This window comes from Mustela nigripes, chromosome 1 (genome assembly GCF_022355385.1).
Source record: "Mustela nigripes isolate SB6536 chromosome 1, MUSNIG.SB6536, whole genome shotgun sequence".
Taxonomy (NCBI): domain Eukaryota; kingdom Metazoa; phylum Chordata; class Mammalia; order Carnivora; family Mustelidae; genus Mustela; species Mustela nigripes.
In genome coordinates, this window is record NC_081557.1 from 174,876,003 (window position 1) to 174,900,237 (window position 24,235).

The 24,235-nt window shown below is 38.8% G+C and overlaps 1 protein-coding gene across 19 annotated transcripts in view; it reads left to right on the forward strand.

Annotated features, from left to right (window-relative positions):
- The window catches only part of ANK2 (ankyrin 2), a 323,814-nt gene that overhangs the window by 278,933 nt on the left and 20,646 nt on the right, over positions 1-24,235 (forward strand). For 12 of the 19 annotated variants that reach the window (XM_059377495.1, XM_059377473.1, XM_059377509.1 and 9 more), the window contains 8 exons: positions 842-1,053; positions 1,409-1,613; positions 4,239-4,335; positions 6,482-6,710; positions 7,505-7,630; positions 10,144-10,266; positions 12,219-12,251; positions 14,254-14,275. In XM_059377495.1, coding sequence (XP_059233478.1) covers positions 842-1,053; positions 1,409-1,613; positions 4,239-4,335; positions 6,482-6,710; positions 7,505-7,630; positions 10,144-10,266; positions 12,219-12,251; positions 14,254-14,275 — 1,047 coding nt within the window. Of the gene's footprint in view, positions 1-841; positions 1,054-1,408; positions 1,614-4,238; positions 4,336-6,481; positions 6,711-7,504; positions 7,631-10,143; positions 10,267-12,218; positions 12,252-14,253; positions 14,276-17,250; positions 23,443-24,235 lie in introns of all 19 variants that reach the window. The other 7 variants (XM_059377418.1, XM_059377417.1, XM_059377490.1 and 4 more) reach the window with 3 other exon arrangements.

Below are 24,235 nucleotides of genomic sequence, written 5' to 3' on the forward strand. Positions count from 1 at the left end.
CCACAACTCTCCTGAAAATTCAGTGATCCCCTTAGTGCAAATTTTCTGCCTTTTAAACTAGTCCGATTTTCATATTGCCCTAGATATCTACACTAATGCAATTTACAAAGAGCCCATTATCCTATCTTTCTGACAGTAGATGATATTTTTGGTAAGTTAATGGTTTCAGAGGAATACTCAAACCCTGAATTCATAATCACTGATTTTTTTTTTTAAACATCTGACTTTTTCAGAGACAGCCATGTCACTAGAATAAACACACAAACACAAACCTTACCCTTAAAGACAGATTTTTATCCCTGTACTCTTGCCCTGAGAACTGAAAGGGCCGTTTCTTCTTAAAACCACAGTAACTGGTTTTTGAGCTAACTTTGAAATTTGCGAAGAAAAGGAACCCAGAAGCCATTTCCTCTTCCTCCCGTGAAGCAAGAATAGGACAGATTTGTTTCCATTCCAGGTTTGCCCTCAAAACCCTTCATTTACAGAGGGTGCCGGGCCCTGCACTACTGCTTCGGGAACTGGATGCTTTTCTTTTCACAGTGCCCTGGAAAGACCTAGTTTCCACAGACAAATAAAACATGCAGACTAAATGATGATAGGTCTTGAAAGACTGGAGGGTTTTTTTTTTGCTGGTGTGTGTGTGTGTTTCTTTGTTTTGTTTTCTGGTGTTGTTAAGATAGATAGTCTTGCTTTTTAAAAATTTTCCTATTATTAAAAAAAAAAAAAAAAAAAAGGTGTTTTGCTTCTTGGCTTGTTTACTATTAACTGTGCCCCGGAGTTTGCTAGAAGGGTTTTGGAAGGAAATCTTTGCTATATGAAGATGGGTCATTTCTTGTCTCAGTGCTGGATAGCCCAGAAGACCTAGAAAAGAAGCGAATCTGCCGCATCATCACCCGTGACTTCCCACAGTACTTTGCGGTGGTATCGCGCATCAAACAGGACAGCAACCTGATTGGCCCAGAGGGAGGCGTGCTGAGCAGCACCGTGGTGCCGCAGGTGCAGGCCGTCTTCCCAGAGGGTGCGCTGACCAAGAGGATCCGTGTGGGCTTGCAGGTATGCTCGTGTTGGATAGGAGTTAACCTAACATGGATTTTTACCCTAGTGATTCAAAGTCAGCTGGGAAATGTGGTGATTCAAAGTCAGGTGGGAAATACATGGTTAATGTGTCAAATGATCCACAGGTGAGCAACAGCTTCCCTTAGAGATGGGAGGTCTCCTAAAGTTTTATATGAGGGCTTAGTACTAAACTTACAGTTGCTGTGTTTGAAGTCATCAGACTGATTTCTGAGCTAAGAAACGATGCATTGAGTAAGAAATTTGACAAAGATATCGACATATTGATATATATTGGTATCAATATATATCAATACATATTGATATTCTGTGCTATTTTCTTTCTTTTGAAAAGGCTCAACCTATGCACAGTGAGCTGGTTAAGAAGATTCTAGGCAACAAAGCTACCTTCAGCCCTATAGTCACTTTGGAACCTAGAAGAAGAAAATTTCACAAGCCAATTACCATGACCATTCCTGTCCCCAAAGCTTCAAGTGATGTCATGTTGAATGGTTTTGGGGGAGATGCACCAACCTTACGATTACTATGCAGCATAACAGGTGAGTCACATAAGACTCTGATAGTAGAAAGTTCTGAAAGAAGAAGCAGATTGTTGTAAATATTAAATTACCTTTGTCATTAGATACCTGTGAGGTTATATGCATTAATTCAGGAAAAGCATTCTAATTTACTAGGCAAGTGAAAGATGAAAGAAAATGAACTAATATTTATCAGATATAGCTTGTATGCCAAACTATTAGACATTTTATATGCATTGGCATTTTAGTCCTTACAGTGGTTCTGTGAGGAAGTGTTAACCCTATGCATTGAAAAGGAAACCAAGGCTGAGAGAAGTTCTATAACTTGCCTGGTATCATACCATAAATATTCAGCAGAGTTGGAATTCAAACCCAGATTTACATACCTCAAGGCCTAAGATTTACACCTTCATGTAAGACTTCACCTTATATTTTCCATGTAAGACTTCATCTTATATGAAAAATAAATAGCATCTTGAATAATTGTAGTCAGAAGTTCAGGCATCTGTCTAGGAATGGGTTTGTCTTTATCATTGATCTGTTGAACTAACTTAGGAAAAACAAAGGTTTTTAATAATTAACTGAATTTTGGTCTTTTCAGTTAGAAATTGCAGTAGCTTTTGGACAACTACCACACTGTAGAAAGACATTCCTAGAACGCTGTTTTTTTTCTGCTCAATATTATCACCATAAATGCTGAGAGGAAAAAATCCACACAAATAACCTGTGTCAGGACTACATTATTGGACTGATAGTTTCCCTATTTATCAATAACTACATTCTGTTGGCATTCAGTAAATACACTATTGTCAATAGGAATAATCACCATCCCTGGCTGTTTAGGTATTGTTAGTATTTTTTTTTTCATTTCTCCTCCATATGGAGAGGAATGTTCACCCTTATTTTGCTCTCTAATTCTCCCTTCTTACTAGTGTTTTGTTTTTTTTTCTGTACTTATGATAGCAAACCATTGACACCTTATCCCGTAAGTTTAATAATATGACAAGGTTTTAAAAAGCACAGACTACAATGAGTATAAAGGGAAATCTTATGCTTCATTTTCACTTTGCCAATTACCCATTTGTGGTTGTTATCAGCATTCCTGGGTGTCATTCCCATACCTTTTGTTCCATGCATATACGATTAACCTTTCTATAACGTGCAACATGATGGCATGGAAGCAAAAGAAAGAAGACTGAAAAATGTCTGTGACACATCTACCCTTGTAAGTGATCAAATGAAGATACCACCTGGGCCTAGACACCATCGAATCTGGTTATTCCGGCTATAGATCCTCAGATGGGGTTGTACGAAACATGTCCTTACAGTTATTTGTTAATTTAAAAAAACATGTTAACCACAGTGCTCGGATTTTTGTGTTTTGCTCTTTTATATGGTTCTGCTAAGAATTCCTATTTTAAAGGCCTGCTAGAATAAGTTTCCATGAACTTTCTCTGATAACACATTTCCTTCTTTAGGGAATTTTAGTGTTGCAGTTTATTCTCATCTCGAACATACATTCCTCCTACAGTGCCTTAAGACTATTTTATCCTTATCTATGCCAAGGTAATTTCCCAGTCGAATGAAAGTCCATGTCCGCCGCCTCCATGGTGATCTTTCTGTGCACAGAGGCCATCCTTTGGCACTCATTCATTTGTTCCCTCACCTTTCAGGATTACTGAGTTCTTAATATTTTCCAAGCATTTTTTTTTTTTTTTTTGCCAACCTTGAACTGCAAATTGAGAAGAAATTTTATTTCTTAAAAATAATTCCAGAAACGGGGCGCCTGGGTGGCTCAGTGGGTTAAAGCCTCTGCTTTCGGCTCAGGTCATGATCCCAGGGTCCTGGGATCGAGCCCCGCGTCGGGCTCTCTGCTCAGCAGGAAGCCTGTTTCCTCCTCTCTCTCTGCCTGCCTCTCTGCCTACTTGTGATCTCTGTCTGTCAAATAAATAAATAAAATATTTAAAAAAAAATAATAATTCCAGAAAATATGAAGTTCAGGAACAAAAGATTATTTGGCTTTTTTGTTATTTTAGCAAAGTATTAACTCCTTGGTTGATAGAAGTTGCTTTAAAATCATCAGCTGTTACAATTTAAAATGACCTTCAAGGCCTAGCATTACAATAAAAGCTTTGAAATATCAGTCAGATCTTAAAAATAGAGAACAAACTGCGGGTTGCTGGAGGGGAGGTGGGATTGGGGGATGGGCTAGATAGGTGATGGGTGTTAAGAAGGGCACTTGTGATGAGCAGCTGGTGTTGTATGTAAGTGATGAATCACTAAATTCTACATTTGAGGAACAATTCATGAACAACACTATGTGTTAACTATCTAGAATTTAAATAAAAACTTGAAACATTAAAAAAAAAAAAAAAAGAAAGTCAGAGAGTGGAACACTTAGTAGGTAATCTGAGGCAGTTATTCAAAGAACCCCCCTTAAATGAAGTTCCTTTGAAGGTAGTATTCCCTGTTTGTTTTCAGTGTGTCATTTTTTAGCATGTGGTTTTTAGACATGTTGTTCCCAATGTCATTCTGAGGGGTGGATGGGATGACGTGGGTGAACACAGCCAGAACCACAGAGACTTTATTTTACAATTCAGAGTCTGGCGTTTTGCCTGATTTTTTTAAATGATCATATTATTTCAGGTGGAACCACTCCTGCACAATGGGAAGATATTACAGGAACTACGCCCTTAACATTTGTCAATGAATGTGTTTCCTTTACAACCAATGTGTCTGCCAGGTATGGTAATGCAGCCCAGAAAAGCCTGATATGTCTTTTGTTTTGTTTTTTATGTTCTTTGAAACTGACTCTTTTTGGTCTGCTTTTTAACATTGTCTGCATTTACTTTCATATTTTAAACTGGACACTCCAGTAAATGAAATGGTGATGAGACAATAAAGGACAACCAGTCAGATTAAAATCGAAGAAAAAGAAAGGATTGTGACCATGACTCTGGTTTTAGCAGCCACCACTGATTTTTCCAGTCCTGAAGGTCTTAGGAAAGATAAATTTCCTGCTGTCAAAAAATAGCCTGAACTACTTTTTCCAACAGAATAATAAAAACACAAAGCCCATCATGGCTTGCTCGAATGGTTTAAAGGTTTCAGTGACTTTTACGCATTCAGACACATGCACATGTTACCCATGCATTACCCAATTACATATCACACATCTTTTAAAAGCTGAAGCTATTTAGTTTTATATCAGGTACACACTAATTCCATTGATAACTATCAGTTCCCATTTGCATTGGGATTCATGGATAGCTAAGCATTTTCCCATTTAATTTGATTACTGCAACAACTGTGTGACTTAAAAGAACAGGAGGTATTGTGGCCATTCTACAGATGAGAAATGTAAAGTCGAGAGTAGTTAAAACTTAAATTTCTATTCAAGGATATAAGAAAAAAATAGAAATTCATGAACAACTCAGTAACAGCACGTGGCATACCTGGGTGTGGTGGCACGTTTTTGTTGTTTCAGCCTCTCAGGCTCAGCTATTGAGTCTTGGGCTCCGTGTGCCAGTGTGATCTGCCGCTCAGGCTTCTACACTCTAATGCAAGACAATGGCAAGTTTTGAATGACCGGTACCCAGAGGTACTAAAGAATTCAGCGGAGGGTATTTGCATTGGAATAGAGAGGATGCTTAGAAGAGGTGACTCATGAGGCGTGTAGGAACCTTATGGGCAGAATGAAAGTGGAAGAGAGAGTAACGTGAGCCAAGATGCCGAGATAGAATGCAGAAAGAAAGGGGAGAGCAACAGTGATCCATTTAGTCTGTGGTTCAGAAGTAATGCAGGATTGTGCATTGTTTATGGGAGGCCTCGTGGGATAGACCAAGAAGTCAGTATTGTGAGGGTACTTTGTGCCAATGAATTATACACTTAAAATGATTAAAATGATGAACTTGGTATATATTTTATCAAAAGTCAATTAAAAAAGAGAGGTGGATCAAACTTGAAGACAAGAGTTGGTAAAACGGTAAGAAAATCTCAGCAATGTTGAAAGATTATGGGAAATGAGTCAAGAGAGGGAGGGTGATCATTGGTGGGGAAAAGTTTCAGAGCAAGAGGATGTGAACCAACCTTTGAAAATGTGTATACATACCAAACTGAAAAAATGTCACTGTGGCCTCTGCTTTCTTAGTGAAGTTACCTTTCATAGGGCCTCTCAGGTAAGGCAAGAGCTCAAGGAGTGTCCTAAAGGTTTAGCAAAGTTACTAAACAGAGTAAAATAATATCTGAGGAAAAAGTTGCCAGGCAAGCCACAGACTTGGCTGAGGCTAGAACTCATAAATTGCTCACAAAACAGATGATTTCTTCTAGGAATTATGTTCAGCAATGTTTAGAAGTTCTGGAGCAAAAACAATTTTTAAAAAATGGAATTATTTCACCTTGACAACTGGAGAGGTTGTTGGAAAAGAATGAAGAAAAGCTGGGTAGATTTTACTGGAAAGGGTTTCAGGAAATGAAATAAAGAATAGGAGAGGGAATCAAGGAAAAATAGAAACTCTCAATTCAGCGAGATCCTTGTCCTGTCTGACACTGAGCTTACATGCTAGAAGATTCTAAAACTCTGAGGTATAGTTGAGAAGATTCAATACTCAAAGATCCTCCAAGGAAGAAAATCATAAATAAAGCATTTGTTAGTTGACCTTAAACACCTAATTTTCTCTTTTCCCCACCCTCCCTTCTTCCTTCCTACCTACCCTTCTACCTTTCCTTCTTTCACTTTGTCTTTCCTTTCGTTTCTCTCTTCTCCCTCTCTCCCTTCTTTTTCCAAGAAACATTTAATGACTATTTTGATCATAAGGAGCGGACTGTTGTTTTCTTATTCAATTGGTGTACTTTAAATTTCAGATAACCGACCTTATTCCGTTTTGTAGGTTCTGGCTGATAGATTGTCGACAAATCCAGGAATCTGTTACCTTTGCATCACAAGTGTATAGGGAAATTATCTGTGTACCGTATATGGCCAAATTTGTCGTGTTTGCCAAATCACATGACCCCATTGAAGCCAGGTTGAGATGTTTCTGCATGACTGATGATAAAGTGGATAAGACCCTAGAACAACAAGAAAACTTTGCTGAGGTGGCCAGAAGCAGGGATGTAGAGGTACTGTATTTACAAAAATAATTTCTGTTAACCTGTTGTTTATGCCCTTACTAATAGACTATATTTGAAATAGTATTTAATAAATAGAGCCATAAGGAAAAAAAGACCAGTCCACACTTTGATCAGTTAGTAGGTCAAGGTCCAAAATCTGCCATTTTTAGCCAGTTTGGATATAGGGATATACAGTGTATGTGAGGAGGTAAAGGGATTCTCATAAAATTATCTTGGGACAAATTATAAGTTACTGGTAAAGTATGTAAGTTCCTATAATAGTTTAGGTATCTTTATCTTTCCTTGTTGCTTTTATTATTTTTAGTACTTAAGAAAACAGTCAGGAAGCATATCCTTTGTATAAATGTGAATATGTCAAATCCAGGGCTTTCTATATGACTTACTCGTATTTCAGAATTTTCTTTCTGTGGGCCTTTGGATATTGAGGTCAAGTAACCTAACTCATTACAGTGTCAAAAACTACCCAATCAGAAATTTAAATTTAGGACTCAAAGAGATGCCAGTTTTGGGGGATGGGGTGGGTAACATGAAACAGTGTTAGAAATGAAAACATTAACATTAAATGCCACCATGCATTTGAAGATTCCTGTACCAGTAGGAAGAGAGAGTATTAGCACGTGCTTTGTCACAGATAAGACAAAATGCCAGTCAGCAATTTAAAGATTATGTATGTATATTTTAAGAACTTTGATGTACCAAGTAGTACCACCACTTTTTGTTGTAAATAACAAGTAATAATTATAGCTCTTATGTCCTGTGTTACTTTTGTCTGTTTTCACCAGGTACTAGAAGGAAAACCCATCTATGTTGATTGTTTTGGCAACCTGGTGCCATTAACCAAGAGTGGCCAACATCATATCTTCAGTTTTTTTGCCTTCAAAGAAAACCGACTTCCTCTCTTTGTCAAGGTAGTATATAGATGGCCTTTTCTAATGCATTTTACTTAAGATCAAGTGAGGATTTAATTTCCTTTAGAAGGAGATAATATTTGCTTTTCAGTCATTGAAGTAATTTTTAAAAACCATATCTGTGAAATTTTAAAGTCCTATAGAGCCAACCATTTTTATTTTTGAAGTTCAAACTCAAGCTTAATTTTTACTTATAGACGATGTTCAAGGCTGAGAATTAAGACAAATAGCCAATTCATTGGTTAGAAAAACTGGCTACATTTTTTCCAAATTTTACAGAAAGTCTCTCTTTCTTTTTTGCTATCATCTCTTTTAAATATTTATTCTTAAATTTTAAAAACATATGAATTTCATGTGGAGACCAAAAGAATCCCTTAGTGACAGTACTTTGTAATAAGAGCTCTGAAGGATCCCAGGATCTCACTTGATCTAGTAAGAGGTTATCTAAGATAGAGCCGTGAACTGGATATATTTTCATAAATTCATCCAACAAACATTTATGGAGACCCTTCAGTACATCATGAATTTGTTTTCTGTTTAAGAATATTAATCCAAGTTAGGAGTTTGGCAGCGATATATACATATTTCATTCCAGAGTCCAGTTATAAAAAGGGACAAAAATGTGTGATGGCAAAATGCAAAGGAAGTAATAATACTGTACTCTATTTCTCCAGCTCTTCATTTTTTTCCCTTGCTTCTCACAGTTTATTTCACTGATCTGAAAGTCCTAATGCTCAACTCTCACAAGATGGAGGCTGGTTTCCAACAGTTTTTTACTGCAATGACTCTAGTTTGTTAGTTTGTTAGCAATGACTCGTTTTAATCCCTTATGATTTTCCAAGGATATGTCAGTAAATCTCTTTAAAATTGTTAGTCTGTGAAGCTTTCCCAAGATCTCTATTGAGTCCTTTGTTGTGCCATTTCTGGTTTGATTGTTTTACATGATTAAAGAAAGGCTCTTAGAAATCACCACATTAAACTACAGCTGCTGAGGGGCAAAGGATCCATTTAACTCAAATGGCTCAATTATTAAGCTAATACTTGATATTGTTGATGTGCAGAAGTCATTCTATAAACAACCAAATACAGAAATGAGCAAAGGACTTAGACATTTCTCCAAAGAAGGCAAACAGATGACCAATAAGCATATGAAAAGATGCTCAAGGAAATTCAAATTTAAGGCAATTCAGATTCAAATCACAAATGAGATACTTTGTACCCATTAGGATGGCGGTTGTTAAAAAATAAATCTATAAATGAAATAAAATGAAATGGTAAATACATGTTGACAAGGATGTGGAGAAATTGGGACCCCGATCATTGCTGGTAGGAATACAAAATGATGCAGCCACTGTGGAAAACAGTATGATGATTCCTCAAAAATTTAAACCTAGGTAAGAATATGATCCAGCAGTTCCACTTCTAGGTAGATACCCAAAGGAACTGAAAGTAGGGACTCAAACAGTTACTTGGCATCCCAGTGTTCATAAGAGCATTATTCACAGTAGCCAAAAGGTGGAAACATCATAAATATCCATTGACAGGTGAATGGTTAAAATATGGTCTATAGGTACATAATAATAATGGACCATTATTGAGCCTTAACAAAGAACATTTTGATACATGATGTAACAGGAATGAGCCTTGAGGATATATGCTAAGTGAAATTAACAAACACAAAAGACATACTCTGTTTCCACTTATATGGTGCCTAGAGAGGTCAAAAGCCTAGAGTCAGAAAATTGAAGGGTGGTTGCCAGGGGTTGAGGGAAGGGAGGAATGGAAAATTCTTGTTTAATGGAGACAGAGTTTCAGTTTGTGAAGATGAGGAAGTTCCGAAGATGAATGGAGGTGATGGTTGTACAACAGTGTGAATGTACTTATTGCTACTGCACTGTGCATGTAAAAATGGTGGAAATGATCAGTTTTATGTTACGTCTATTTTAACACAATTCTTTTAAAGAATGAAATTCTGATATATATTGCAACAGGTTAAAGCTTGAAAATCTTATGCTAAGTAAAATAATCCAGACTCAAGAGGAAGAAACATTGTATAACTCTATCCATTCAGGGTACCTGGAAGAGGCAGATTTAGAGACAGAAAGTAGAATAGAGGTGACTCAGGGTGGCAGAAGAGAAGTGTGGGGAGCTGTCATTTAATAGGTACAGAGTTTGTGTTTGTGATGATGACAAATTCTGCATAGTAAAGATTTGATGATTGCACAAGTTTGTAAATGTGCTTAATGCCCCTAAATTGAACACTTAAAAATGCAAAGTGTAAAAATGGAAATGATAAATTTTATGGTCTATGTCTTTTACCACAATTTTTAAAAAGCTGAATGATTCTTTCAAAAATAATTCTAAATGAATATAGAAATAGAGAAAGGAACAACTCCAAATCTTTGGCATTATCAAATAAATTTATTTTTTCCTCATTCTTTTGAGTATCATCTAATTAAAATAAATAGCATATATCATATGTGGGTGAAGTACGCATGCCTTTCTTGTTCAAGGTACGCGACACGACTCAGGAACCTTGCGGGCGACTATCATTTATGAAAGAGCCAAAATCCACAAGAGGCCTGGTGCATCAAGCTATTTGCAACTTAAACATCACCCTGCCAATTTATACAAAGGTATTGTCAAATCTGTTGTAGTGCAATTCAGTCTCTATAGGATTTAATTTTCAAATCCTTTAAAATAAGTCAAACAAAAGCACTGAGTGCAAGCATGTAGAGCAATCATTTTTGATTCCCTGTCAAATTTTTGATTTTCCATTTAAGTAAGGACAAAAAGTAGCTCTCCTTTATTTTGCATTAAATTTGCTCTGATGGAAATTTTTTTATACATACATATTGGCTAGGAAAGAGAAAATATGAATTTAAGATTTGGGACTAATTTTTAAAAATAAATTGGCTTTGTCTTCATTGTTTTTATGTGCCCTTCTGGGATGATACTAGTCCATTTGGCCCTAGCAACGTATTATGAGTCCATTAGCTTCTGTTCACTGCCAGTTCACGGGTAGATTATATATTATTAAATTCAGAGCAACCTCATGAGTTTTTAATCTTATTGCTGAAATAAATACTTGTTCATCTTGTAATCCATAATATTTGGGGGTATCAAACTAATTTTTCAACTATTTTTAACATGATTAATGTACAAAATGCTCCCATGTTACAAGAGATAGGTTCCTTGTTGAAAAGGAACAATTCATCAATTCCTGACCCAAATTCTCTTTTAACAGATATTACTTTCTATTCGGACTGCTCACCATTACAGAATTCCTAGCTTACTCTGATGAAGTTGAAGACAACAACTGAACGAATTAAATGCTAGGGATAACTTAATTTTTATTACTTAAAAAAATTTTAACAAATATCTTTTCAATGGGAAACCCCATTCTCCTCCCTGTCCCCCGCCATGGTGGTCTGTAGGGGGCTGTAGTGGTTGTCAGTGTGTCTACTAGAGGTTGGGGAGGGGGACAAGTAATGGCAGGTAAGACCTGGAGGAGATGAAGAAATCTATTTAAAACCCAAAATCTTGACTCCACAAAAGAAAGCATGTTCGACACTTCTTTTTACCCACTATGGTCTATTTTTCCTAACCAATTATTCTTGTAAATAGAGATCAGACACACAGAGAAAACCTCATAGCATCATGGTTTAACATTACAGATTCTCATTGTATGATAAAAATAAAATATTACCTGTAGATGTAAACATACGTGTTACTCCAGTTATTAGAATACAGCAATAGGTATATCCACCCAATTGAACATAATCTCATTTCACTCCAGTGATGGAAAATGTACTTTGGGGTTTGTAGATTTGTGAGTCACCAAAGAGGAATGCCCGATAAGAAGCACAACAAAATATATACTGTAGGCAGCCCACCTGAGTGACATATACAGATGAATGAGCTTTGTCTCTGGTCTCAGTGAACTTTCAGTGTTCTATAAAAGCATTGACTTTATTATTACACTGTATTTCTAAGTTGAAACATATCATTAATGCCATGATGGTCCAGGACAACTTTCCAGTTCGTAACTCAAAACAAAAAGGAAAACAATGCCAAACATTGTATACACTTCAGATAAACTTTAGAATTGAGTAGTTCTTTATTATAATAGAACTCCTAAATATTGCCTGTGTATTGGAAATATTTTCACCATATGCTTATTTGTGACCTTTAACATTTTCAGCCAATATCTATAATGACTGGTATATACCATCGCCATTTCTCCAGACATATGCATCAAATCCATTAGCTAGCAAGCTTTAAGGCCCTAGTAACCTAGTATCTGAAATAAGTGTATTTGTAATTTTAGTTATTTTGCCTAATAAATTAGTGTACTTATGATTTTGGGTTTTTTGCTTCTTGAATCTACAGACTTCCATATTTAAATCAATCCTTTTAAATTTTTGTGCCTGTCTTCTATAAACTGTCAGAAGAAAAAACAAGAGTATGCTGACTATATGCTTGCCTGTTGATGTTTGTTGGCAGTGTATTTAATCTTCTCTTCTAAATACTCTCTACTCTTCCTGCTCTCTTTTTCCCATCTTGCATGGCATCTTGGGGCCGCAAGGAATCAGAGTCAGATCAAGAACAGGAAGAAGAGGTAATTGTATGACATTGTCCCTTGTTGATGGCTGTATTTGCTATAACCGCTAATAAGAGCACGTAGTTAACCTGTGTTCTTAGAAGGGTTATACAGTTTTAGTAACTGAAGGGTCACAGTTTTAGTTAACCTCTTTGAGCCTCAGTTTTCTCATCTCTTGGATTGAATTCAACAATAGTAAAGCTTTCCCTGTAAATTGTTACCCTGTCTCTGTGCAGTAATTTATGTTTCTCTACTGACTCCTGAAGGCCAAGCTATTATTTCAGTTCTCAGAGGTTGGTTTGGTGATACCTGGAGGTCAAAACTTTTCTTTTTCCCCTAATATTACTAAGACATTATTATTATTATTATTATTATTATTTTGCCTCCCATGTCTCCACAAGCTATAGAGGAGTTTTCCAGAGGCTACATTGACATGATGACATGATCACCCTGACTCTGGAGTGCGTCCTTATGTGCATTTGGGTTCTAGCATTTTCTCAGTGTTAATGTATAAAATGGAAATTTACTTGTATATATGAAACATAAAAGTTCTTCAAGGTCCTCAGTAATTTTTAGGAGTGTAAAGCAGTCTTAAGACCAAAACATCTGAGAACCACTGAGACTAAAAACTTTAAGGAGTGTGCAGTTCAACCATTAGACTGTAATATTATAATGTGGAACTCTATTAATAATGAGCACTTCTTAGAAGGTAGACTCTTTATTAAGTGTTCCATGTACCTCATTAACACTGATCCTCAAAATTGCCCTATGAGTTCTGTGCTGTCTTATAATAGATGAAAAAAGTGAGTCTTCAAGAGGTTGCCTTGAAGAAAGAACCATTTGAATAAGACCTCTATGATAGTTCAGGCACATTTGTGTTTGTTTCCCGTATAAAGATGTGAATGCCCAAACATCATCATAGAAATGATAGGAAATTCAGTCTACTTTCCTATGTACATATTGGTTCCTGTTTCTAAGATAGACAAATGCAGTTGTTACTAGTTGCACGTAAAGATTTTCAAATGTACTTGTATTCTATTTTTAGTGTTATTCTGATGGATTTGGAACACAAAAACATATAAAGAAAAATATAATAGGTACCCTTGTACCCACCAGTTTAAAATGTGAGGCCCTTTTAGAAAATATACATATACATATACATATATATATATATATACATATACATATATATACATATACATATACACAATACAGGGCAGATAATTGCCCTGAATTGACTTTTGACTCCTGCCCTGGCAGCAGAGCAGGACAAGGGGAGACGATAGCCTCATTGTCCTGCTGTATGTAACTATATATGCAGTAATCATGACAGGATAGATGTCATCCTTTCCCTCTATTGTCCAGCCACTCCTTGTCTCACATACTGTTTCTTCTCTGCAGTTGGTGACCCCCTTACCAAACCTGTTCAAAATGGTACCTACACACCTTCTTAGAAAAGCAGTGTAATCATAAAACCATTTTTTGCTATATTTAAGTGAGTTTCTTGCATTAGGTTTATGATTGTTCTATTGAGGACTTTTCAGGAGTTGTGCAGGACAATAGATCCAGTTGGTATTCTTTTCAGGATTTGGAATCTTGGCTTGTAATTAATGACAATGAAACTCCTGTAGAATGTATTACCCTGGCATGCTGTTCGTTCTTTCTGCCTTTTTCTCAACTAAATTGACACTGTTTAACCGCCCCCCACCCCCTCACTCTTTTCCTGGCCTTTTCCCTCATACACATGTATTTCTAACATTAAACGCACCCTCGATCCTATCTTGCTGGAAATAACATATTTAAAAAAGCTTTCCACCTATAAAGTCTAGAAAGGAGATTTGTTTTTTCAAAGTTAGGATGAGAATCAAGGAGACTCTCAGGAAGAACTGTAGCAAATTACTTTGACCTCTAGCTTCTGTTATCTCCCCATGGGTGTGGTCATGAATAGGAGCTTATTTGTACATCAGGGGAAAACCAGATGCAGTTTGTAACCATTCAATTTATGTATGTTTTCTTTCAGATCGATATGACATCAGAAAAAAGTAAGATTTTAAATAAAATTGAGTTTGTTTGAAAGCTGGCTACACTAAAGAGAAGCATGAATTAAAATGCAGCTAGATGCCATTACTAACCACTATAATAATTATATTTTTATATTGTCCTTATTAATCATTAATGTATATTTAGAGAAGCAGCTTGGCCAGTTAAATTACAAAAAAATATCTAATTTGTGAGCTAATTAGCAGTAAAATGCAATGATTATTCATCTAAGCATTCACTTTCTTTTGATACCCCTGTTACCCCTGCTATTGCTGTTACGCTTGTTTAGAAACCCACCCTACCGTTTTTGTCCTTTTGTTAGCATAACATTGTCATCTCACTTTTTTTTTTTAAGCACTGACATGACAGTATCACTTTTTATATTAAGGAACATTGACTTCGGGAGAGCTCTCATTATTTTTATAGGCTACACCTGTGAAAGTGATACTGTCTCAGTAGTTCTCAGCTATAGCTCAGCCTCCCCCACCCCACCACCTCGCACCTCTTACTGTGGTGAAGTGTAACGGACTTCTTTAGGGCTGAGGTCTAACAGACTTCTGTGAAACTTTCTGGAAAACAAAAACAAAACAAAACAAAAACCAAGAATGCAAAAATCAAAACCTCCTGGATGAAATTACTAATCGCAACACTGTACCATTATAGGGCTAATTTTAAATAATGATGCAAATCCCAAACACATTTTAGTACAGAGAGAACTGGTTTTTACAGACCTTAAGGGAGCTATTAGAACTCATTTTGGGTTTGTAATAATTAATTAACATTTTAGTTTTGGGACCTATTTCTGGTGATTGGTTTCTTGTGTGGAAGAAGTTAAAATTTTCAGGTTTCTTTCTTGCTTCTATGCCCCCAAAGAGTTTAGGGAAAAAAATACAATTTTTTTTTTTTATTCACTTAAAAGTTCATTTTGATTCACTGAATTTCAGGTTGCTATTCCCAAAAGGAGAAAACTTAGAAGCACATTTAATATGGTCATCTGGCCCTATGCAATGATCTGGGACTTTTTTTGTTTGTTCGTTTTGAAGACCTAGTACACAATGTAAGTTATTAGGATGTTTTTTTTTTTTTTTTTGAAGATTTATTTATTTAAGAGAGAGCAGGAGCAGGGGCTGAAGGACAGAGGGAGAAGCAGACTCTCTGCTTAGCAGGGATTCGAAGGCAGGGCTTGATCCCAGGACTCCAGGATCATTACCTGAAGCAGAAGGCAGCCTCTCAATGGACTGAGGCACTCAGGCACCCCCAGAATGCTTTTAATTGAGAGTTTCTTTGCTCTTACGTTAAATCGTCATTCAGGATTAGATTATTTGAGGTTCTGGATGTTTTCATTTGGCTTGTACTTGAACAAATTTGCATTAATATAAATTATTTTAATATATATATGCATAGTCACAGAGTATATCTTCTCAACAAATTCCGATTCTCTCAAGAGAAGACTCTTAGTTGTTAAAAAAGTGACATTATTGTTGCTTTAATTAAATCCTTTTTTTAAAAAAGATATTTTATTATCCCATTTTTCTTCTTCAGGACTACTATGTCTATTTAAATGGCCCTTTCCTCTGTCTCTTGAACACTAACTAGTAGAAATTCAAGTTTAATACATCCCGCTGGCTCAGTTACTTAAAAAAGAAAAGGGAGAAAGCTACAATATTGCTATAATGCCACAGATTCTCCTAAATGACTCCTAAGTGTTGTGAGTATTTTTTAAAGTTTAAATTTAGATGCATTTTTTTAGTTTAAAGATAATCCTTAAATAATCTTCATCTAGGTATAAAATAATCCATAAAGAAGGGCTCTAGTGAAGGAACTCTTTCCTAAGTCTTTTCAAGAGCAAATCCTAAAAGAGTTTGACCAACTTCTCCTTTTTGCTTTGAATGGGTGCAGGTCCCTACTACCTGTCCTTCAAATATACTACCGCATTCAGCACTGATGTACAGACTTGTAGGGAAAGGAATACGCTTCACCACAGTAATGTTTCCATATTGTTCTAATTTCTTAACCATCCTCCTGCCCGCGCATTTCAGCAAAGCCACCGCTCCCACCAGTTTCCTTCCACCTTTGCTTTGCATGGAAATAACTTGGCTTACATAAACTGTGCGTGTGTCCCGTGTGACTGTCTCTGATTTGGATTGCCATGCATCACATTTTAACTTTGGACTCACATATAAGTTTAATCACAGTTGTTGTTTTGTTGTTTTCTTCTTTCCTTTCCTTTATTTCCCTCCTTGGTCTGTCCTTTATGTGTCTAAACCAGGAGGTTGCTCCAAGGAAAGGACCATGCCTCTTAGCACAAGACCATTCGTTTCATTGTTAGGTGTGAATTTTCCTTAGATGAAATGCCGGTTTGCAGCTGATTCAGACATCTTTTATATAGTCATTGTATATTGGCAGAACAAAACACTGAATTCTGGATTTTCATATGATTAAAAAACATATATACATCATTAGGAGGCATTCTGAGTTTGCTACTACTGGCTTTCTCCTAGAGGAAATCAACTTTCTGCAATTTCTAATGCTTTTTTCCTTTTTTTTCCCCATGTTTATATTTTTTTCAACATTGATCTGTAACATCTGAACAATCTTGAGATATTTCTGTGTAATTTCACTGCGTTCGTTCTTTGTTTTGATCTGTGATGGTGTGTGTGTGTGTGTCTGTCTGTCTGTCGTGGCTGTTTGTTATAGCTTTGTTGTATGTGTGAATGTGCTATGAGTGAGAAAATTAAGCAAGTTATTTCCTGCTCATTTTTCCTTTTCAGTTTTTTTTTTTTTTTTTTTAATTTTTCCGTTAGCCTTGCTTTGCTTTTGTATCCTGAGACCTTGTGGATTCACCATTCCCGGCCCATTCTGTTGTCCCTCCCGCCACAACAGGAAAAGACACTGTGTCGTTTCAGTCCTGATTACATTTGCCAATATATTTTTTTGATTTCCATTTTACTTTCAATGTTTTTCATTCACATCAAAGATGATGAGACAGAATCTACAGAAACATCTGTCCTGAAAAGTCACCTGGTTAATGAAGTTCCTGTCCTAGCCAGTCCGGACTTGCTCTCTGAAGTTTCTGAGATGAAACAAGATTTGATCAAAATGACCGCCATCTTGACCACAGATGTATCTGATAGGGCAGGTTCTATCAAAGTGAAGGAGCTGGTGAAGGCTGCTGAGGAAGAGCCAGGAGAGCCTTTTGAAATTGTTGAAAGAGTTAAAGAGGACTTAGAGAAAGTGAATGAAATCCTGAGAAGTGGAACCTGCGCCAGAGATGAAGGCAGTGTGCCGAGGTCTCAGTCGGAGAGAGAATTAGAGGAAGAGGAGTGGGTGATTGTCAGTGATGAGGAAATAGAGGAGGCTAAGCAAAAAGCACCTTTAGAAATCACTGAACACCCATGCGTAGAAGTTAGAATAGATAAAGAGTGCCACATCAAAGCAGAGAAAGACTCAACGGGGCTAGTGAACTACCTTACTGAGGATCTAAATTCCTATGTGTCTCCTCATGAAAAGCCACCACAGACAGTTCAAGGGATAGCAGGGGAGAAACGTGACGCTCTGGCTACTGGCAGGAGCTCTGAAAATGAAAGGAAAGATGCACCCCCACATGACACGCAGAGTGCCCAGAAACAGCACAAACCAAGCCTGGGAATAAAGAAGCCAGTGAGAAGGAAATTAAAAGAAAAACAGAAACAAAAAGAGGAAAGTGTACAAGGTAGTGCAGAAAAAAGTGAACTTAAAAAATGTAGTTCAGAAGAGTCATTAGATGAAGATGCAGGTTTAGCCCCTGAACCCCTCCCCACTGTAAAGGCCACTTCACCTTTGATAGAAGAGACTCCCATTGGTTCCATAAAGGACAAAGTAAAGGCCCTTCAGAAACGAGTGGAAGATGAACAAAAAGGTCGAAGCAAGTTGCCTGTCAGAGTCAAAGGCAAAGAGGATGTGCCAAAAAAGATAACCCACAGGACACATCCAGCTGCATCACCCTCTCTGAAGTCGGAGAGGCACACACCGGCATCACCCTCCTCTAAAACAGAAAGACACTCTTCTCTTTCCTCCTCTACAAAAACTGAGAAGCACCCTCCGGTATCACCATCAAGTAAAGCTGAGAAACACTCACCTGTGTCACCCTCTGCAAAAACTGAAAGGCACTCCCCTGTGTCTTCAAATAAAACCGAGAAGCACTTGCCTGTGTCACCCTCGACAAAAACTGAAAGGCACTCCCCTGTGTCATCTACAAAAACAGAAAGACACCCACCTGTTTCACCTTCAGGTAAAATGGACAAACGCCCACCTATTTCGCCCTCTGGGAGAATGGAGAAACATGCACCAGTATCACCTGGGAGAACAGAAAAGCGCTTGCCTGTGTCACCAGCTGGACGAATGGAAAAGCATCCACCTGTATCAACCTCCGGGAAAACTGAGAAACACTTGCCTGTGTCGCCTTCTGGGAAAACAGAAAAGCAACCACCTGTCTCCCCAACCTCAAAAACAGAACGAATCGAGGAGACAATGTCTGTTCGGGAGTTGATGAAAGCTTTCCAGTCAGGTCAGGACCCCTCTAAACACAAGACTGGACTGTTTGAGCACAAATCAGTGAAGCAAAAGCAGCCACAAGAGAAAGGCAAAGCTCGGGTAGAAAAAGAAAAGGGGCAGGTGCTAAACCACAGAGAAACACAGAAAACAGAGAGTCAGACGATCAAACGAGGCCAGAGATTTGTGGTAACAGGAGTTTCCGAATCCAAGAGAGCAGTCCGTGCTTCCTCTGTAGGGTTTAAGAGAGAAGATCTAGTTGTAGAGAAGGAGAAAGCCCTTAGCCACAAAACACCTGAACCTGTTCAGTCAGCACCAGAAGAAGAAAGCCATAAAGAGAGTAATGTTCCCAAAGAAAAGCTGACTGATGAACAGGGAGACATGGACCTCCAGATCAGCCCAGATAGGAAAACTTCCACTGACTTTTCTGACGTCATTAAGCAAGAATTGGAAGACAATGACAAATACCAACAATTCCGAAGGACTGAGGAGACAGAAGAAGCACAGCTTCACTTAGATCAGGTACTCACTAGTCCTTTCAACACGACATTTCCACTAGATTACATGAAAGATGAATTTCTTCCAGCTCTGTCTTTACAAAGTGGTGCTTTGGATGGCAGTTCTGAGAGCCTTAAGCCTGAGGGAGTGGCAGGTTCTCCGTGTGGCAGCCTGATGGAAGGGACCCCTCAGATTAGTTCAGAAGAAAGCTATAAGCACGAGGGCCTCGCAGAGACCCCTGAGACAAGCCCAGAAAGCCTTTCTTTCTCACCAAAGAAAAGTGAGGAGCAAATTGGGGAAAGAAGTGAAACAACCAAGTTAGAAACACCATCAGCAGCTCTTTCGGAAAAAGACCATCCCTCAATCAAAGACATCACTGATGATTCTGAAGAACAAGGTGCTGTGGTCGCTGAAGGCACAGAGCCCTCAGATTCCCTTGGTAGCTGTATTGTGTTACTAGCAAAAGAAACACCCAAAGGAGTGACTGAGGAAGCATCCTCTGATGAGGGTCAACTTACGAATGTTGGTTCTGCCCACAAGACGCGCACTGATTCTGAAGCTCAGAAATCCACAACCACTGAGCCCTCAGATGAGACAAAAGCCTCTCCACTGCCTGATGCTTTTGTAAACACAGGCACAGGAACTGAATCAAAGACCCAGGGAGTTGCCAGAAGTCCCCAAGGGTTAGAACTTGCACTCCCTAGCCGAGACAGTGAGGTCCTCAGCCCTGGTGCCGATGAATCATTTGCAGTGAGCCACAGAGACTCCCTGGAAGCCAGCCCTGTGCTGGAGGATAACTCCTCACACAAAACTCCGGATTCTCTGGAGCCGAGTCCTCTGAAAGAATCCCCTTGCCGCGACTCTCTAGAAAGCAGCCCGGTAGAACCAAAGACGAAGGCTGGAGTTCTCCCAAGTCACTTCCCTCTTCCTGCAGCCGTAGCCAAAACAGAACTCTTTACAGAGGTGGCCTCTGTGCGGTCCCGGCTGCTCCGAGACCCAGACGGCAGTGCCGAGGATGACAGTCTTGAGCAGACGTCACTGGTAGAGAGCTCTGGGAAGAGCCCCCTCTCTCCAGACACTCCCAGCTCGGAAGAAATTAGCTATGAGGTCACACCCAAAGCCACAGATGCAAGCACACCCAAGCCAGCTGTAATTCATGAATGTGCAGAGGAGGATGACTTGGAAAATGGGGACAAAAAGAGATTCACACCTGAAGAGGAAATGTTTAAAATGGTAACCAAAATCAAAACGTTTGACGAACTTGAACAAGAAGCAAAGCAGAAAAGGGACTACAAGAAAGAACCCAAGCAAGAAGAATCTTCTTCATCCTCTGACCCAGATGCTGACTGTTCAGCAGATGTGGATGAACCAAAACATATGGCAACTGTAGAGGATGAAAGCGATGTCCCTGTGGTAGTAACATCAGAGAGCAGAAAAGCTTCTTCCTCCTCTGAGAGTGAACCTGAGTTGGCACAGCTGAAAAACGGTGGTGACACAGGCCTCTTACCAGAGCCAGTTATTCGAGTACAACCTCCTTCTCCACTTCCATCCAGTGTAGACTCCAATTCCAGTCCTGAAGAAGTACAGTTTCAACCCATTGTTTCCAAACAATACACTTTCAAAATGAATGAGGATACTCAGGAAGAGTGTGGTAAATCAGAAGAAGAAAAAGACTGTGAATCCCATGTACCTGAAGAGAGTCATAGTATTTCTACTAATGGCCCAGATAGGTCTTATGATGATCTGAACAGAGATGCTGATCAACCAGAAGTCTGTGAGGGCCATGGGTGTGAGACCAGGAGTCCTAGCAGCCCAGTCACTCCCATATCTTCAGGTCTCTACAGCTCCCCTAGGGAGGATATCAATGAGCAACTAGCTATCCATGAGGAATCAATACCTCTGCAAGACACTGATGAAAAAGACACAGAAGGAGAAGAGCTTGATGCTTCTCAAGTGGCATCTCTACAAGTAGATTGCCCCAGTGAAAGCTCTTCGTCTTTGTCCTCCTCCTTGCCTCACTGTCCAGCATCTGAAGGACAACAATTAGATGAAGACATATCCTTTCTATCTCCTGCTACAAAAATAGAGGATATCAAAACTGACCAAGCTTTTGAGAGCTTACCGAATGACTTTTCCATGCAAGACTCATCAATTACTACTCAAACAGATATATTGTCCATGGATGTTCCAGTGTCTGACCCTGCTGAGCCTGATGAAATCTATGATCCTCAAATAATAAGCCCTTATGAAAATGTTCCTTCCCAATCTTTTTTCTCCAGTGAAGAAAGCAAAACTCAAACAAATGCGGGATACACAAGTTTTCAGTCTTCGGAAGTGCATTCTGTTACCATCACATCCTCTGTTGAAGACACGGTAGTAATAAGCTCTTCCAGTACAACTGTTTCAATCCAAGAATCTAATTTTGAGCACCAAAACATGGAAGAAGAATCCAAACAAGAAAGCACCTTGTGGGAACAGCGATCAGATCAAGCCCTTTCATCTTTAGAGCCTTCTGTACCAAATACATCAGCAGTTGTTACTGACCAAATCAGCAAAGTCATCATCACAAAAACAGACGTGGATTCTGATTCCTGGAGTGAAATCCGTGAGGATGATGAAGCCTTTGAGGCTAGAGTGAAAGAGGAAGAACAAAAGATATTTGGTTTGATGGTAGACAGACAATCACAGGGTACCACCCCTGACACCACTCCTGCAAGGACCCCAACTGAAGAGGGGACTCCGACCAGTGAGCAAAACCCATTTCTCTTTCAGGAAGGAAAATTGTTTGAGATGACCCGAAGTGGCGCCATTGACATGACCAAAAGGTCCTATGCCGATGAAAGTTTTCACTTTTTCCAAATTGGGCAAGAATCCAGGGAAGAGACTCTCTCTGAAGACATGAGGGAAGGGAGTCCTGGGGCTGAGCTCCCACAGCGGGAGACATCAGCTGAGTCACTAGCTCTCTCAGAATCAAAAGAAACAATGAGTGATGAAGCAGACTTACTTCCAGATGACCTGAGTGAGGAAGTAGAGGAAAAGTCTGCTTCAGATGCTCAACTCAACACCCACATGGGGAATTCAACCTCCACTGAAACATCAACAGAAGAGGCTCCTTCTGAAGGTGCTGAGGACCTTCCCACCACACAGATGGGTGACATGCCTCCTAAGTCTAGTGTGAAAAAGCCATCTTGCCCTGACTCCCCTGAACCAGTTGTACACGTTCAGTTAGATTTTTCCACAGTTACCAGGTCCTTGCATTCAGATCGGGATGATGATTCTCCTGATTCTTCCCCAGAGGAACAGAAATCAGTAATTGAAATCCCTACTGCACCCATGGAGAATGTGCCTTCTACTGAAAACAAATCCAAAATTCCTGTAAGGACTACACCCACATCAACCCCAGCACCTCCATCTGTGGAGAATGAGAGTTCCCTTTCTGAGGATTTTTTACCCAGCCTGGATGAGGAAAGTAAAGAGGATGAAACAAAACCAAAGTCTAAAATCCCCGTGAAGGCACCTGTCCAAAGAGTAGAGCAGCAGCTTTCACACCTAGATTCCTCTCTCCAGAAAACAGTGGCTCCTCAGGGTCAGGACATGACAAGCAGAACACCAGATAGTAGAAGCAAATCTGAATCTGATGCCAGTGCTTTGGACTCAGAGACCAAATGTCTAGTAAAAACTACAAGTTACACTGAGACAGAAACAGAGAACAGAGAGAGGGCAGAGGAGCTGGAGTTAGAATCAGAAGAGGGGGCCACCAGACCAAAGATATTTACATCCCGATTGCCAGTTAAGAGCAAAAGCAACACATCTTCCTGCAAGGGGGCTGTGAGCCCTATGAAAGAAAGTAAGGAGCATTTCTTTGACCTTTACAGGAACTCCATAGAATTCTTTGAGGAGATTAGTGATGAGGCTTCCAAGTTAGTGGATAGACTTACACAGTCAGAAAGGGAGCAAGAATTAGTTTCTGATGATGAAAGTAGTAGTGCCCTGGAAGTTTCAGTAATTGAAAATCTGCCACCTGTTGAGACCGAGCATTCAATTCCTGAGGACATCTTTGACACAAGGCCTATTTGGGATGAGTCCATTGAGACTCTGATTGAACGCATCCCTGATGAAAATGGCCATGACCATGCTGAAGGTATTTGCCAGCCACTGGGATTCCCTGTGCTACGCATGTCATAAATTTGATATAGTTTTTTTTTTTTAATATCTTTTATTTGGTGATTTGTGTCTCATTTTCTTTAAGCTTTCCGTAGTGGTTACTGTGTTTGTGTAAGCCCTTTGTGTTTCGTGCTTTCTCTGTGTACTCTTGTCTATGAAAACAATCTCAAGATTGAGTAATGAGAATGCTTATGGAAAACATAAACATAATAAACAGGCAATGGTGATCTTGCCTTTCTCGAGCCGCTGCACGTCAGGCCATGCAAGCTTTGAGTTTTGTTGTTCTGGAATCCCAGGCTTAGCCTCAAATTAGGCACTTTCACTTTTGCAAATGAATATGTTGGGCTTTGTTTCATATGGTAAGGATTCATAGCTTTTTCTTCTTACCCTTAAGTATTTCAAAATAATTTGTACTCAACTTAATAAATTTGTAATCATTAGGAAGCCATTTGCCCAAGAAGATTTCACATTATCACGAAATCCCAATTGTTGTGGATCTGTTTTTGATTCAAAAGGTTGGATCTCAGATACCACTGGTAAACACTCAAAGCAAACAAATATAAAGCAAAAAAACAAAACAAAACAAAACAAAAAAACCATGCTCTTTGTTTTAGTGTTAGGTGAATGGAGAATATATTCTGATTAGATGCAGCAGACAACAAAAACTCAAACTTTGCATGATGTAAGTGACTGTGAGAAGATGATGACCCTTTGAATTATAAAAAAGGAAACCATAGATGGCTTTGAGAAGTAGCCTCTGGTCTTCCAAT